Source organism: Cucurbita pepo, chromosome 14 (assembly GCF_057944985.1).
Source record: "Cucurbita pepo subsp. pepo isolate OVF chromosome 14, ASM5794498v1, whole genome shotgun sequence".
In the NCBI taxonomy this organism is placed as follows: Eukaryota; Viridiplantae; Streptophyta; class Magnoliopsida; order Cucurbitales; family Cucurbitaceae; genus Cucurbita; species Cucurbita pepo.
The window spans coordinates 10409928-10427559 of NC_141811.1; the positions used below are offsets into that span (position 1 = coordinate 10409928).

The 17632-nt window shown below is 36.5% G+C and overlaps 1 protein-coding gene, 2 long non-coding RNA genes and 1 pseudogene across 5 annotated transcripts; 2 read left to right on the top strand and 2 right to left on the bottom strand.

Moving 5' to 3' along the window:
- Nucleotides 1-182: 182 nt before the first annotated feature.
- On the bottom strand, nucleotides 183-3219 carry LOC111810831 (subtilisin-like protease SBT5.3; annotated as a pseudogene). Its single transcript, XR_015411674.1, has 6 exons — nucleotides 2543-3219; nucleotides 2345-2442; nucleotides 1672-1917; nucleotides 1481-1595; nucleotides 1161-1374; nucleotides 183-1072 (listed from the first exon to the last, which is right to left on the bottom strand). The product of XR_015411674.1 is annotated as a subtilisin-like protease SBT5.3 (transcript).
- On the top strand, nucleotides 692-4171 carry LOC111810837 (uncharacterized). The gene is made up of 4 exons (XR_002817452.2): nucleotides 692-833; nucleotides 907-1048; nucleotides 1213-1332; nucleotides 2650-4171. It is a non-coding gene; the product is annotated as an uncharacterized LOC111810837 (long non-coding RNA).
- A 9699-nt stretch (nucleotides 4172-13870) lies between these two features.
- Nucleotides 13871-17517, bottom strand: LOC111810467 (subtilisin-like protease SBT5.3). The gene is made up of 11 exons (XM_023697176.2): nucleotides 17164-17517; nucleotides 16980-17089; nucleotides 16799-16896; nucleotides 16548-16712; nucleotides 16347-16455; nucleotides 15742-16261; nucleotides 15552-15649; nucleotides 15201-15446; nucleotides 15010-15124; nucleotides 14690-14903; nucleotides 13871-14600 (listed from the first exon to the last, which is right to left on the bottom strand). The coding sequence occupies exons 1-11, from the start codon at nucleotides 17245-17247 to the stop codon at nucleotides 14059-14061; spliced, it is 2301 nt and encodes a 766-aa protein (XP_023552944.2). The 5' UTR covers nucleotides 17248-17517; the 3' UTR covers nucleotides 13871-14058.
- LOC111810835 (uncharacterized) lies at nucleotides 14220-15822 on the top strand. Of its 2 annotated transcripts, XR_002817449.2 has the most exons (4): nucleotides 14220-14361; nucleotides 14435-14576; nucleotides 14742-14861; nucleotides 15246-15822. It is a non-coding gene; the product is annotated as an uncharacterized LOC111810835 (long non-coding RNA). The 2 variants fall into 2 exon arrangements; XR_015411675.1 differs by having other exon boundaries at nucleotides 14742-15822.
- Nucleotides 17518-17632: the final 115 nt, after the last annotated feature.

Here is a 17632-nt window from a genome sequence, read left to right on the forward strand (position 1 = left end):
CGATTTAAGGATTTAATTTTTAACGCGTAAGTCCATTCTTTCGTTTTTTAAATATTTTAAAAGAATGTGGTCACAGTTAACCGTCATATGTCATGCATGTAGTAACGACTCTATTTCATTAGAAAAATAAGGTCGTTATAGTTGGTATCATTACTTAGGTTATAGATTCTATAGACTAGCTTACGAGGTAGGCTTAACACATTCAATTAGACAAATAAAAGTGGAAATTGGGAAACCACGATCGATAGAATATTTCAAAAACGAAGGCATGATTTAAGATGAACGTGCTATGACCATAGTTAACATATTCAGTGTTATGACCATAGAGATAGAAATGAATGTACTAACCTACACGAACAAGTCCCTTTTATAGGTATTTATGGAGATGAAATGCTTTTTTATTTTATAAGAATTAAATGACAACTTTTAGAAAATTTACTCTAGTAATGATTATTATTAGTTATAATTTGTGATTTTTCATGAACAATCAAATTCATAAGAGATTGTTCTAAATCCTTTAGCATTTGAAACTATTTCCCCAAATTGATAGCAATGGGGCTTCTAACACTGTGTTTCCCATCTGACCATTCCAATGTTCCGAACACATAACCCTCTTGATTTCCCTTTCCACTTCTCTGCAACACAATCCTGAAGCTCTTCTCTTCATCCATGGCGGTAAATTGCAATGTACTCGGCTCAACGACGATTGAAACTTCCAAAGGCGACGTTACTCGAGCAACATACTTCCCTGGACTTCCCACGTTCTTCACCTTTCGATTGATTGTCACAGGGCCTGTTTTCAAATCCGCGACTGAGATGGATGGATAATTGAGGTCAGTCACTTTGAATAACTTATTGCAAACCAATGTATTGTTTGAGAATTGTTTGATTTGCGTTGCATTGTAGCCTCGAGCGCACAAGAAATTTAGGTAATCGTCCATTGTAATGTCGTAAACGAGGCCAGGGTCCATGGCGCTGTTTGGATGAACATGTCCTGCGCCGTATGCTAATGGAGTTGCTATCACTCCGTCGAGGTCGACAATTGGATGTAAGCTGCTATCTCTTGTTTTGGCTGTAGAGATAAAATTCATGGAAATTTATTCAATTACATCAACATTTGTTTTGATTCGATGCTTTTATTTGATTGTATATGATTGAACCTGTGGTCATAATTGCGGATTTAATGGCAGCCGGACTCCATTTGGGATTTAGGGTTTTGAGAAGGCCTACAATGCCAGAAACATGGGGGCAAGACATGGATGTGCCAGAGTATACCATAAAAGGAACTCGACGATCATCAACGGGCAGATTTGCCAATGGTATTCCATCAGGGTAAGCCGCAATTATATTCACACCTGGTGCTGTTATATCTGGCTGATCTCAAACATAACATAACTTGTTAGTATAAATGATCTTCCTTATCGTTACTACATTAGCATGCATTTGAATTGAAACGTTTTAAAGCTTGAGAAAAAGAAACCTTGAGGATTGACTCCTCGATTATACTTGGGCCTCTTCCTGAGAACCTAGCCATGGTTGGGGCTGGCGTGACACCGAGCTTTGCCGTTATCGAACTGATGTAAGCCATGGGTGTCCTGATCAAGTATATGTTAATATGCAGGGGAAATAACAATCTTTGGAAGAGAAAAAAAAGGAAACATAGGGAGTTACCTTGTAGAGCTCATATATTGAGAGATGGTTATACTGTCATTATAGGTTACATGGGATGCTGGAATGATGTGTGGATCAGCTTTAATCTCATTCCCACTTTCTTCATCGTTAACCAAGATCATCCCAACCGCCCCTGCTTGAGCTGCCAAGTAACCTTTGGTCACTCTTGCAATAACCCCAACAACGCACACCACAATCTTCCCATTCAATTTGGTGGGATCAAGTGTTCCCTCATCACACACTTCCCTGTAAGAATTTAATATAAGTGTGATGTCCCATATCGGTTGAAGAGGAGAACGAAACACCCTTTATCAAGGTGTGGAAACCTCTCCCTAGCAGACGTGTTTTAAAGCCTTGAAAGGAAGCCCGAAAGGAAAAGCCAAAAGAGGACAATATCAGCTAGCGGTGGGCTTGGGCCGTTACAAATGGTATCGGAGCAAACCCAAAGAGGACGATATGACTTTAATTGGAAGCCCAAAAGGGAAAGCCCAAAGAGAACAATATCTACTTTCGGTAAAGTCCAAAGAGGACAATATCTGCTTTCGGGTAACCCCAAAGAGGACAATATCTGCTAGCGACGGGTTTGGGCCGTGACAATAAGTTTATTTGGAAATTTTTAGTTGTTCATTAATTTTCTTATGTTCTTTTAAAAAAAAAGGAGTAAAATACTCACGCCGCAAGTTCTGGGACATTGTTGGCTTTTGCATCCACAGCGTTGATTAAAGGGTAGAACTTGTCTTCTGTTAATGCCTTAGAAGAAAGGCTTGCACCCTGGATTTTTATAGTTGGGACATAGTTTAGTTAAGATAGAAAGTAGAACTCATTCAAGTTTTCTAAGTTTAGGTTGTGTTCGATATAAGTACGTACGTACCTTGAGTTTCTTGTTGTTCCCTAGGACTATGAAATTTGTGAACTCCCTATCAATGGTACTAGCTCCAACGGTTAACATCCATGGCGATACGTTTGATACACTTGTAGGATCTGGTCCTAAGTTTCCAGCCGAACAAACAACAACGATGCCATGCTGAACTGCATGAAAGGCCCCTATAGATAGCCCATCGTCTAGGAAGTCTGAGGGAATTGCACCAAGAGAAGCTGAGACAACGTCAACCCCATCACCAATGGCAGCTTCGAAGGCAGCTAAGATATCCACGTCAAAACACCCTCCACCTTCCGCTTCCCAACAGACCTTGTAGGACGCGACACGGGCTCGAGGTGAGCCACCTTTGGCAGTTCCATTTGCGTAGCCAAAAACATTAGCTCCAGAGACAAAGTTGCCCCCAGCCGTGGATAAAGTGTGGGTTCCGTGGCCTTGATGGTCCCTTGGAGAATTGGAGCTGCCATTGAGTGGACGATTGGCTAAGTTAAAGAACCTTGCTCCAATTAGCTTCCTGCATATTTTAAGGTACCCATTTCAAATCTACTCCACCATAATGAAAGAAAACGTGATATATATTGGATGAATTGAAGCTCTTGACCTGTTGCAATGGAAGTTGGGGTCAGCGCCACTTTGACAACTGCCCAGCCACCTTGAAGGGACTGGCCCATATCCTTCGTCACTGAAGCTCTTAGATTCGGGCCAAACACCTATGTTCCAATTGCATGAAGTTACAGAAAAACACAACACCAACATAGTCTTAACAAAAAACAATGACAGAGAACAAAAGAAAAAACAGAACCTGTGTCAATGTTAGCTATAATTGCATCTTCACCAAACCTCGTAACATTCCAAATAGAGTCGGAAGGAACTCCTTCTTGTGTTTCTAGTCCAAGAAAATTCCATGATCTTGTTGTGTGTAGTTGTCTCTCCTTATTTTCAAAAACAGAAATCACATTTGGAATTCCTACCATATATTTGTTCAAGGTCAGTTTCAAGCTTATTTGACCAAGGGAATAGCCTATTGACTTCAAGAACATATGAACAATTTACTTGCAAGATCTGCGGCTTGTTTTTCATTGAGCATTGCGGCAAAGCCATTGATATATCTGTTGTATGAGTAGAAAATAGCTTCCTTGGCTATCTCTTTGCTGCACAATGAATAGAGAAGGGTAACAAATTGTGAGAATAACCATGGTAAGAAACCAAGCGTGATGAATCGAAAGAGCCTCACCTTCCCAACACTGATCCTAGTAAATCATAATGAGATTTTGTTACAAGTTGGAGATCCAACGAGGAAGGACTCAAACCATGAGAATGCGATCCGAGGTATACGATGTATGGCTGCATGAGAAAAAGAGAATTAGATGGAACAAAGATTGAGTTTTCGAAATGGGAAATAAAACGAAAGAGTTTGCCTTTTTAGTGGCAATAGTCGATGTTTGGAGAACTGAGAAAAGAGAGAGAATCAAAAGAAATGAAGAACAATTGGAGAGTTCCATGGCTTTTGTTTGATGAATGGTTTGTTTGAAACTTTTTGCATTTTAAAATAATGTATTGTTGTGTAGTTGTAGATGTAAGTTCCAACTTGTTTCTAAAATTGGAGTAAGTGATTATTGTTAAGGTAATGCCAGTTGTGTTCTTGCAAAGTAGGTAATGGCTATAATCGATCTCATGGGGCATAAAAGGATGTGTAATACGTTTTTAAACGAAGTCATGCACTTGCACATTTAATTTAAAACAATAAAATAAAAATGACATAATATTTGAATACGAAAATGAAAACCTATCAACCCCTAAATGAAAACCAATGCATATTACCATCATGTTTCGACTAACATGGCCATTCCAGCCTTCATTGTCATCCGTGTAGGGATGCTTTACGTTTACCTCAAAAATAAGGGTAGCATGTGGCTTCCATGGCCATTCCAACATTCATCGTCGTTCATATACCGATGCTTTGCCTTTACGTGAAAAATAAGGGTGTGACTTGAGTATTATAGTATATGAGGCTTGAGTATTTTAGCAATACTCATTAAGTCATCTCATTACTGGGGTTAGTAATGTAATCACACACATGTAATGATGGGACCTATTCTTTGAAACTATAACATGACCTTGGACTCTTTCTAGTTTCGGGCACGGTTGGATGTGTGGTACTTCCCCACACATGGCCCACCCACGTGCACATGGACCCACCTAGTGGGATCGTATACTTCTCCTTAATATCATAAATGAGTCACATATAATTTTCTATAGTATTTTGAGTCTCCTAAGATCTTGAAAACATGATAGAATTTTCATAAGGATCTCTTTGTCATTTACCACCCAAAATCTTGATTTAATTCTTCAACATATTCCAATGGACTTGAAACTTTGTGACTTGTGTAATCCCTTTAACATAAGGCTCCTCGTTAAATTTCATGTCATTTAGAGGTCTTTTTGGTCATAAGCTAGTGGTACATAATTATAGAGGCATTTTAATCATTTTACACCTACACTTGGTTTAGCCCGTTATCAACCTAATGGTCACCAAATTTCATACATAACATTATAATGTCATATTGAGCATTCTCCTAAAATTTCATGAGAATTAGATTTGTGACTCAAGCGCTTCATTGAAATCAATGTTCATGTGGACACTAAGGTTGGCCAACTTACTCAATCTTAATCCCAAAATCCTCACTTTTTTTCGATGGTTCCATCAACTAGATCAATAGCTTTACTACTTTCCTGCATAACATTGTTCTACGAGTCACATTCTCTAAGCTTTGTTAAAGGTTCAATAATTGACCTGTTTGCCCATATATCCCCAAAGTCTCATTTTAACAATTGCCCTATAACCCTAACGGAAAGGCACCACAACCATTTTTTTTTTCCCAACTCTTTTGTGATATCAAGAATGAGCTTACCAAAATTATGTTCTAAAAATTGATATTAATAAACATGGTGGATATCCTTAGATGCCATAAAACTTGGGATACTTAAATTGACAGTCTGAAACCTTAATTAACCTTTTAACTACGTTGACATTGCTAGGAAAAATTCATCATAATTTTCTACAACAATTTGTTTATGTTGAACTTTTTACGTATCCCCCACCCAATTGCATCTAAAATCATGGTATCTTACATTTAAGGTATCCCGACAATCTCATATTGTAGTCCCTCTCCATATACCTTTAAAATTTTGACCATGATCGTAATACCTCATCCAAATCGTGGCTTGTTACTTTTAAATCACCTCATAACCTTCATACTTGCAGTTGTATTTTTAAAATTTTTAAATTCTAATCGAGGTGAAAGTTTTCTATCTCTCGCATACTATAAGATATTGCCCTGTATCAAGCTTCCTGGGTCATTTTCATTTCATTTGAAATTAATTACTTATCCGTATACGGTAGTACATTCCTTTCCATCTCTATGGTCATAATACTGCATAATTTATCTATGTTTGAGACATCTAACTGAAACATATGACATTTCTTAGCAAAATCATTTTCGTGCATACACTAACATTTAGTAGCTTACTAAAACTATAACTCTCCATCCATAGTACCAAGCTTACTAAATCAAAACATCATCAATACATCAATTTACATTCACATTCCATGCAAGGTAAAACATAACATATTCTGCATTATATAATAAATATAGTTTTAAGTCAACAATAACACAGTCAACTATAATATAGTCAATATTGTAAAAATTCAATTACGAGTTCTAGTATCCCCTAATGCATGAGCACACATTAATGCATGAGGTCCCAATATTTTTCCATTTTGCATTATCTTTTAATACAATCTCGTTGACGTTTCATACATATCATATCGTTTTTCATATAATTTATCATATCTTTCATGCAAACGTCGGGGTTGTATTTTATGCTAGTTTATTGTTTTGCATGTCAATCATATCATATCATTTACATTACATAAATATGTCAAATCATAATATTCCATGCTTCCAGACATAAAAACTTTCGTCATATACATATAATAAAATAACATTTCGCATCACAATCTATCATATCATAAACATGTCAATTTATCACATATCTCGTATTATAACATATTTCATATCATTTTCATATCATATCACAACATATATATATATATATATATATATATATATATATATATATATATATATATATATATATATATATATATATATATATATATATATATATATCCTTCGTTCACATGTCGTATCATAATTATATCATATTGTAAACACTTCGTAGTCATATCGTTTCCATATGCATGTCCTAGCCATATCGTTTCCTAACATACCTTAGTCATATCGTTGCCTAACATATCCGAAATCATATCGTTGCATGAACGTATCCTAGTCTTACCGTTACAGTAACACATCCTAACCATAACGTTTCTTGAACATTTCCTAGTCATACCGTTACAAGAACGTACCCTAGCCATATCGTTCTATCAATCTATCATCACCATATCCTCATAATCATATCGACTTAAATTTTTGAGTTTCAAAAAATTTAACCCAACCAAAACCGAAAAAGAACTTAACGAAACCCAATTTATATGGTTTAGGTTGAGTAGTTCGTTAGGTCCTGAGTCATATGAACTCTCCAATGTTTATATGAAATTTTGCCAAATAAAAACATTTTAGAAAGAAAATTATTCTACAAAAGGTCTCCCCCATAAACAAAGGTCAAACAATCTCATCACTCCCTTTTCACGAAGACTTTATTGATTGAACACACCTCAATAGGCTTTGATAGCTTTTCATGGTTAATGTAGAACACAAAATTTACTCAAAATTTATATTGTGATTTTTCATAATGTTAAGAACGAGAAATAGAAATAGAATAGAAATCGAAGGTGTGCGGTACACTTCTAATTAATCTCAGAATGTTTTGAGCTTGGTGAAATATGCTGACAGTGTCACGGTTCGTTGTGTACATCATTGCTATCAACTTTTGTATCTGAAAAATTGCTGGAGCATTCTTTTGTGAAAATTGATCGTGAAGATTAATCCACACTTGATGAGTTGTCTTGGCGCGAATAATACCCTCAGCGATATCTGCTTCAACTGAATGAGTTAACCAAGATATTATCATACTGTTGCATTGGTTCCAGAGTTCAAATTCGGTCGAATTTGCATCTTGAGACGGTTCTTCAATTGTGCCATCCATGAAACCAATTTTCTTTTTGGCAATAAGAGCATGCATAACTGATTTACTCATTGGTAATTTGTTTCATTTAATTTGATTGGAACAAGTGAATATCCTAACTGATCAGAGTGATGAATATAATAAGGATGTGTTAAATCAACATCTGAAATTTTGAAGCTAAATTTGACTGATTTCGCCATAGAGAAAATTTTGATATTTAAGAATACCAAGATCGGTGCTCTAATACCATGTTAAGAATGAAAAATAGAATTGGAATCGAAGGTGTGTGTTCTCATTGATATTCATAAGCTTTAAATAGAATACAAGCTAACAACTAATATCGACTAATAATGAAAATATAAACTAATTAAATATTGTGAATAAAATAAAATATACTATATATTAAAATATAACATCTAAGATATATTCCATAAATAATATATACTCTAACTATTATATCTCAATAATATTTTATTGAGCCCCATAAAGAATAATATTTCATGTAATCAACGTCCTTACATGAAATATAATATTGAGCCCCATAAACATTATATTTCATTTACTTGTAATAAACGTCAAATACATGTTGATCAACGCGAAGAAGACAAGTTGATGCAACTACTCATGGGGCTCAATGAGTCTTATACAACGGTGAGATCTAACATATTGATGATGACCCCATTACCTAATGTGAGGCAAGTCTATTCATTACTCGTACAAGAAGAGATGAAGCGTCAAGTAACTTCTGAACCTACTAAGAATTTCTCGATTGCATCAGTAGTGCAGAAGAAAACAACATATTCAAAATTGGTGAGTGTCGAATTCTTAGGTTTCACTGTAAATTTTGTGATAAAAGGGGACATACAAAAGATCGATGTGAACAGAAAAATAATTCTAGAAGGGCAGTACAAATCAATCAACGCAACAATCGAGGATATTGATCATTTGCAAATATTGCCGATATTTCTCAGTTGAATACAGAAGAATAGTCACCTAATTCCATCTCAAATTTTTCTTATGAGCAATTACAACAGATTATACAAGCCTTATTTGCACTCAATCATCGTCCTTTTGGAAATTTTGAAAATAACATCAATGTTGCAGGCTTGTTTCCAGTATCTGCATTATTTATTAACTCTACAAGTTCTAATCCATGGATTCTCGATAGTGGAGCTACGATCATATAGTATCCAAAACTTTTGTTATGACTGAACCAAAGGCTACCACCATATCTACGATAAATTTGCCTAATGGAGAGACAACACATGTGTCACATACTAGCAATGCTTCCTTTAATCCTGACCTTAAATTAAAGAATGTTTTATGTGTGCCTTTATTCAATTTAAACCTAGTGTCCATCAGTAAACTTACCCATGACTTGAAATGTTATGTCACCTTCTATCCTGATTTTTGTGTTATTCATGACTTGGCTACGGGAAAGATGATTGGCTCGAGTAAACAATTCGGAGGTCTCTATCATATTTCTTCATCTCCAATCAAATCTTCAGTAAATCAAGTATCTCAGTCATATGATTTTTGGCATTTACGCCTAGGTCATCCTTCTTTTTCTCATTTTAAATTTCTAGCTGATCAATTGCATATTAATAATGCTAGTCTTTCTCATAACGGTAGTATTTGCCCATTAGCAAAACAAACTAGGTTGTCTTTCCCAAGAAGTTCAATAACAACACATTCTGCCTTTGATCTGTTACATTGTGATGTTTGGGGACCACATAAAATTCCAATACATTCTGGTTTGCGTTTTTTTCTCACTGTTGTTGATGATTTTACTCGACGTACTTGGGTTTTTCTTATGCAACACAAATCAGAAGTACATCATTTGTTAGTAAACTTTGTTAAATTCGTTCAAACTCAATTTTATACTACTATCAAGATAGTTAGATCAGACAATGAGACTAAGTTCCTATCTTTGCAACCATTTTTTATTTCTTATGGCATTGAATTTAGCGCACTTGTGTCTATACTTCACAACAAAATGGAGTCGTAGAATGCAAGCATCGTCATATCCTAAATGTAGCTAGGTCTCTTCTTTTTTAGTCACATTTTTGGGGAGAATGCATTTTAAGTACTGTTTATCTTATAAATAGAACACCATCACCATTGTTATCTAACAAGACACCCTTTGAAGCACTCTACAAACGACCACCAACATTTCACCATCTTAAAGTTTTTGGTTGTAAGTGTTATGCAACTGTAGTACATCCTAAGCGAAAATTTGAACATCGGGCAATTCCTTGTGTTTTCATAGGATATCCTTGTGGTCACAAAGATTACAAGTTGTATGACATGCAATCTAAAAAATTCTTTATCATTCGTGATGTTAAGTTTTGTGAAGATGATTTTCTAATTTCATCAGCTTCACAAACTTTGACATTAGCTCCTTCAACTCCCATTTTATCACTTCATGATTCATCCTACTCAAACATCCATTCTAATAGTCCTCCCCCTTCTATTCCTTCTATTCCTTCGTCGTCTCCTCTGCCATCTATTCCTTCTCCAAGTTCATTAGTTTCAAATTCACCAGATTCACCCACTAAATCTAATCTTATCCCACCTGATACATCAGTTCCACTACGACGTTCTACTTGTACCAAACAACCTCCAGCTTGTTATAATGATTATGAGATGTCTCTTGGAGCCAATCATTTAACCTCTAGCTCAAGTCCCAACACTGGTACCAGATATCTCCTTCATCGTTACCTTTCATTCTCTCGTCTTTCTCCTACTCAACGTGCTTTTCTAGCTCTTATTACAGCCGAGACAGAACCTAAAATCTATGGTGAGGTAGTTGGCAACCCATTATGGCAGCAGGCTATGAAGGATGAAATTGCAGCTTTGGAACGTAATCATACTTGGTCTCTCGTTCCTCTACCACCTGGCCATAAAGCTATTGGCTGTCGTTGGGTGTACAAGATTAAACACAACTCTGAAGGTTCTGTTGAACGTTAAAAAAAAGCTTGACAGGTAGCAAAGGGATACACTCAGGTTGAAGGTGTTGATTACAAAGAGACATTTTCTGCTACAGTGAAACTTACTACACTTTGTTGCTTACTCACTATTGCCGCTGCTAAAAAATGGTTCACTCATCAGTTGGATGTTCAAAATGCCTTTCTCCATGGTAATCTAAATGAGGAAGTGTATGATGGTGTTAATATAACACATGCGGAAGCAATTTGGATCTTAGGCACTTTTAGAACATCAATTATAGTAAATAACTAGCATGTTCATAAGTATTAAAATTTAATGAGTTTGAATACTAACCTTTTGTAGTTCAAACTTCTTTTTCCTCACGAACCGGTTCCGAACCACTAATAGTGTCTTCTCCACTATCCTCCGGCCTTAGAACGGGATTGTGGAATCCGGTGAGTGACTAAACTTGGAAGAGATTTTGTATATATGAAGAGAGTGTTTGTGAGAGGTTTTTCTCAAGGTTTTTTTTTTTTTTTTTTTTTTTTTCACCAAGAAGAAGAAGACCTTCCATGTACCATGATCACTCTATTTAAAGAGTCATGTTTGCATGTTCATGCAAATTTGAGATCACCAAATTTTGACACTCAAAATTCCACTCAAATGTTTGGGATTATGTGGCAAGCATGCATGTTTGAGTTAACCAAAATTTGACACTTAAAATTCCACTCAAACTTGTGGGGTTTATTTGGCAAGCATGCAAGTTTGGTTAAACCAAATTTTGACACCTCAAAATTCCACTAACATGTATTTTTCCATTAAATGAAGTCAACATTTTGACTTTCTTCATTTTAATTCAACAATTAATTTGAATAATGAATTTCAAATTAAAGTAACATTAAATGACTAATTAAACTATTTAATTAATATTTAATATTAATTCAAATGCCAATCCCAATCAATTCCGACACATAACTGATTAAGATATTTAAATCTTATTTAAATATCTCAGATTCTCTCCTTTTGTTTAATTCGTAAATAAAACAAAAATGCGGTTAAATATATCGTATATATGTAGCGCATATTCCCTAATTTGAATTCGAACACTTCGAACTCACTCGTCACACTGTTCTATGGTTTAGTCCGATATGAGCTAGCAGAGGACTTAATGGACCTATAGATCATGGACTCCAACGATCCAAGATTAACCGGCAAAACTACTTAACCTTGTTAACCAACATTCGTTAACTACTAGGACACTCCACTGTAGCCTAGTAGTTGCACTCCCCTCACTATAGATATATTTCTGTCCATTTGATATAACCATGATTAGTAAGTCGATCCTTCACAGGTTGTTTGTAACTAGAGCTGGGTCAATTTACCGTTTTACCCTTAAAGTTACTTCTTGTCCTTATGTCTCACTGATCCTCTAATGAACAATTGGTTTGTGGTCCAACCAGTAAACCGAATCCCTCTCAGGCCAATGAGAGGGTGGGGCCCCTTGTTCAAGACCTGGAGTCAGTGCTTAAGGGAACTACCTTTCTTCTATCCCTAAAAGTGGGTAGGAGTGAATTCCATCTTGCACCCCACGTCTCCAGCCATTCACCCAGTCGGCGAACTAGAGCCACTCTCACCCATGCAAATCTAAGAATAATTCCGAATAAACAGGAGTTCATGGTTAGCTCAGGATTAAAACCGAGTTACCTAGGTTATCGAATGAAAAGAAAATCAGTCTCAATAGTAAACGACATTATAAAGTGAGAGTGATTTTCTTCATGGTCCGATCTTATGCAATACTCATTGCATAGGATGCCCCCACTCACATGTCTCCACATGTAAAATTTAGTGATCACATTGTTTATATCATATACAAAAGTGGGTTGCATCCATAGTGTCCCCAGAATAAGGTACGCAGCCTTATCCTTATACTATAGATCATTTTGACTATATACTTGAACTTGATCCACTCTTATGTCTCTACAGATAGTTCAAGTAATCATACTATAGCCAGAGTGTTCTTAGTTTATTAGATTTAGATTAATGATCGTAAAGTTCACTTTATTCAATAACAATCTTTACTGAATAAACAACAATAATAACTTTTTTGAAAATAGAATATGTTTTTGTTTACCAACTATAAGTTTTAGGACATAAAACCCAACAGTGTATATGTCTTTACCACCAAGTATTTGGAAAAGAAAATGCAGATTTTACAGAAAGGGAATATGATGATATGTTGGGAATACAATATGTCAGCTTCAAACCAGGCTTCTTGCAATTGGTTTTCCATATTCTCTACCACAATACAAAATGTAGACTACACTCAGTCTAAAGCAGATTACTCTTTATTTACTAAGAGTAAAGGTACTTCTTTCACTGCAGCTCTTATCTATGTTGATGATATTCTGTTGACAAGCAATGATCTCAAAGAAATTCAACATCTTAAGACTAGTTTACTCGAGAAATTCCTTATGAAAGATTTAGGGAATTTGAAATATTTCCTCGGTATTGAATTTTCTAGGTCTAGAAAATGAATATTTATGTCTCAAAGGAAGTATGCTCTAGACATTCTTCAAGACATAGGTCTTACAGGAGCACGCCCAGAAAATTTTTGTATGGAGCAAAATCTGAAACTTCCTTTAAGAGGAGGAGAAAAGTTGAATGATCCAAGTAAATACAGATGGTTGGTTGGCAGATTAATATATTTAAGCGTTACTAGGCTTGACACAGTGTATTCAGTTCGTATGCTTAGTCAATTTATGCATGAACCAAGAAAACCACATTGGGAGGCAACTCTTTGAGTTCTGAGATACATTAAAGGTACTCCTGGTCAAGGACTTCTACTACCATCTGAAAATAACTTAAGATTACAAGCATATTACGATTCGGGTGGTTGTCGAACTTCCAGACGGTCTATTTCTAGGTTCTGCATTTTCCTTGGAAATTCAATTATTTCTTGGAAGTCTAAAAAACAAACCAATGTGTCCAGATCATCAGCAGAAGCCGAGTATTGAGCTATGAAAAATACTTGTTTAGAGTTAACTTGGTTAAGATACATTCTCCAAGACTTGAAAGTTCCACGGTCTGAATCAACATTATTGTACTGTGATAATCAAGCAGCATTACACATAGCACCCAATCCAGTTTTTCACGAACGTACGAAACACATTGAAATAGATTGTCATATAGTTCGAGAAAAATGACAAGCTAGAATCATCAAACCGTGTTATGTTTGACTAAAATGCAATTGACAGATATTTTCACTCAAGCTTTGGGAAGACATCAATTTGATTTTTTTAAAGACTAAGTTGGGTGTGATTGACATACACTCTCTGACATTGATTCCATTCTATTTTTCATTCTTTTTGACACATGAACAATCAATTTCATCTCTTGTTCTAAATTCTTTAGCACTCCATCAGAGAATTTCGAAACTATTTCCCCAAATTGATAGCAATGGGGCTTCTAACACTGTGTTTCCCATCTGACCATTCCAATGTTCCGAACACATAACCCTCTTGATTTCCCTTTCCACTTCTCTGCAACACAATCCTGAAGCTCTTCTCTTCATCCATGGCGGTAAATTGCAATGTACTCGGCTCAATGACGATTGAAACTTCCAAAGGCGATGTTACTCGAGCAACATACTTCCCTGGACTTCCCACGTTCTTCACCTTTCGATTGATCGTCACAGGGGCTGTTTTCAAATCCGCGACTGAGATGGATGGATAATTGAGGTCAGTCACTTTGAATAACTTATTGCAAACCAATGTATTGTTTGAGAATTGTTTGATTTGCGTTGCATTGTAGCCTCGAGCGCACAAGAAATTTAGGTAATCGTCCATTGTAATGTCGTAAACGAGGCCAGGGTCCATCGCACTGTTTGGATGAATATGTCCTGCACCGTATGCTAATGGAGTTGCTATCACTCCGTCGAGGTCGACAATTGGATGTAAGCTGCTGTCTCTTGTTTTGGCTGTAGAGATGAAAATTCATGGAAATTTATTCAATTACATCAACATTTGTTTTGATTCGATGCTTTTATTTGATTGTATATGATTGAACCTGTGGTCATAATCGCTGATTTAATGGCGGCTGGACTCCATTTGGGATTTAGGGTTTTGAGAAGGCCTACAATGCCGGAAACATGGGGGCAAGACATGGATGTGCCAGAGTATACCATAAAAGGAACTCGACGATCATCAACGGGCAGATTTGCCAATGGTATTCCATCAGGGTAAGCCGCAATTATATTCACACCTGGTGCTGTTATATCTGGCTGATCTCAAACATAACATAACTTGTTAGTATAAATGATCTTCCTTATCGTTACAACATTAGCATGCATTTGAATTGAAACGTTTTAAAGCTTGAGAAAAAGAAACCTTGAGGATTGACTCCTCGATTATACTTGGGCCTCTTCCTGAGAACCTAGCCATGGTTGGGGCTGGCGTGACACCGAGCTTTGCCGTTATCGAACTGATGTAAGCCATGGGTGTCCTGATCAAGTATATGTTAATATGCGGGGGAAATAACACTCTTTGGAAGGGAAAAAAAAGGAAACATAGGGAGTTACCTTGTAGAGCTAATATATTGAGAGATGGTTATACTGTCATTATAGGTTACATGGGATGCTGGAATGATGTGTGGATCAACTTTAATCTCATTCCCACTTTGTTGATCGTTAGCCAGGATCATCCCAACAGCCCCTGCCTGAGCAGCCACATAACCTTTGGTCACTCTTGCATTAACCCCAACAAGGCAAACCACAATCTTCCCATTCAATTTGGAGGAATCAAGTGTTCCCTCCTCACAAACTTCCCTGTAAGAATTCATTATAAGTTTATTTGGAAATTCTTTTTAGTCTGTTCTTAGTTGTTCATTCATTTTCTTCTGATCTTTTGCAAAAATGGAGTAAGATACTCACGCATCAAGTTCGGAGACATTGTTGGCTTTTGCATCCACAGCGTTGATTAAAGGGTACAACTTGTCAACTGTCAATGCCTTAGAAGAAAGGCTTGCACCCTGGTTTTTGTTAGTTGGGACATAGTTAAGATAGAAAGTAGAACTCAATTCAAGTTTTCTAAGTTTAGGTTGTGTTTGATATAAGCAAGTACCTTAAGTTTCTTCTTGTTCCCAAGGACTACGAAATTTGTGAACTCCCTATCAATGGTACTAGCTCCAACTGTTAACATCCATGGTGACACGTTTGATACAGTTCTAGGAGCTGGTCCTGAGTTCCCAGCCGAACAAACAACAACGATGCCATGTTGAACTGCATGAAAGGCTCCTATAGATAGCCCATCGTTTAGGAAGTCTGTGGGAATTGCACCTAGAGAAGTTGAGATAACGTCAACCCCATCACCAATGGCAGCTTCGAAGGCAGCTAAGATATCCACGTCAAAACACCCTCCACCTTCCGCTTCCCAACAGACCTTGTAGGACGCGACACGGGCTCGAGGTGAGCCACCTTTGGCAGTTCCATTTGCGTAGCCAAAAACATTAGCTCCAGAGACAAAGTTGCCACCGGCTGTGGATAAAGTGTGGGTTCCGTGGCCTTGATGGTCCCTTGAAGAATTGAAGCTGCCATTGAGTGGACCATACGCTAAGTTAAAGAATCTTGCTCCAATTAGCTTCCTGCATTTTAAGGTATTCATTTCAAATCTACTCCACCATAATGGAAGAAAAAGAGATATATATTGGATAAATTGAAGCTCTTGACCTGTTGCAATGGAAGTTGGGGTCAGCGCCACTTTGACAACTGCCCAGCCACCTTGAAGGGACGGGCCCATATCCTTCGTCACTGAAGCTCTTAGATTCGGGCCAAACACCTATGTTCCAATTGCGTGAAGTTACAGAAAAACACAACACCAACATAGTCTTAACAAAAAACAATGACAGAGAACAAAAGAAAAAACAGAACCTGTGTCAATGTTAGCTATAATTGCATCTTCACCAAACCTCGCAACGTCCCAAATAGAGTCGGAAGGAACTGTTTCTTGTGTTTCTAGTCCAAGAAAATCCCATGATCTTGTTGTGTGCAATTGTCTTTCCTTACTTTCAAAAACAGAAATCACATTTGGAATTCCTACCATATATTTGTTCAATGTCAGTTTCAAGCTTATTTGACCAAGGTGATAGCCCATTGACTTCAAAAACATATGAACAATTTACTTGCAAGATCTGCTGCTTGTATTTCATTGAGCATTGCGGCGAAGCCATTGATATATCTATTGTATGAGTAGAAAATAGCTTCCTTGGCTATCTCTTTGCTGCACAATGAATAGAGAAGGATAACGAATAGTGAGAATAACCATGGTAAGAAACCAAGCCCGATGAATCGAAAGAGTTTCACCTTCCCAACACTGATCCCAATAAATCATAATGGGATTTTGTTACAAGTTGGAGATCCAACGAGGAAGGACTCAAACCGTGAGAATGCGATCCGAGATATACGATGTATGGCTGCATGAGAAAAAGAGAATTAGATGGAACAAAGATTGAGTTTTCGAAATGGGAAATAAAACGAAAGAGTTTGCCTTTTTGGTGGCCATGGTAGATGTTTGAAGAACAGAGAAAAGAAAGAGAATCAAAAGAAATGAAGCAAAATTTGAGAGGTCCATAGCTTTTGTTGGATGAATTGTTTGTTTGAATTCTTTTGGATTTTATAATAAGGTATTGTTGTTTTGTTTGTTATATTGGAGTGTGTGATTGTCCCAATTTAAGAAAGTACAGAGAAGAGAAGAGAACTGAAATTATTTTGAAGTTAATGCCAGTTAATTCTTCCAAACTTAAAAATATAATATAATAGCTCAAATAATATAATTTCGGGTCGGAAGGATTGCCTTAGTAGAGGTCGTCGCAATAAGTCAATTCTTCCAAACTTCTATATATATATATATTATTTTTGTAAAGTTGTACCAAAATAAATAATATTTGGATTATATAATCCTATGAAATATGAAATAGTCTTGACATTTTTTAATATTTGGTTCCATGATTACATGT

Excerpts from the sequence above, each read along its gene's own strand:
- LOC111810467 (XM_023697176.2), bottom strand. The coding sequence starts at position 17,247 with ATGGACCTCTCAAATTTTGCTTCATTTCTTTTGATTCTCTTTCTTTTC. Across the intron at positions 16,897-16,979 it reads TTGGGATCAGTGTTGGGAAG|CAAAGAGATAGCCAAGGAAG; the intron begins GTGAAACTCTTT and ends TTCATTGTGCAG. Across the intron at positions 15,447-15,551 it reads AATGTCTCCGAACTTGATGC|GGAAGTTTGTGAGGAGGGAA; the intron begins GTGAGTATCTTA and ends GAATTCTTACAG.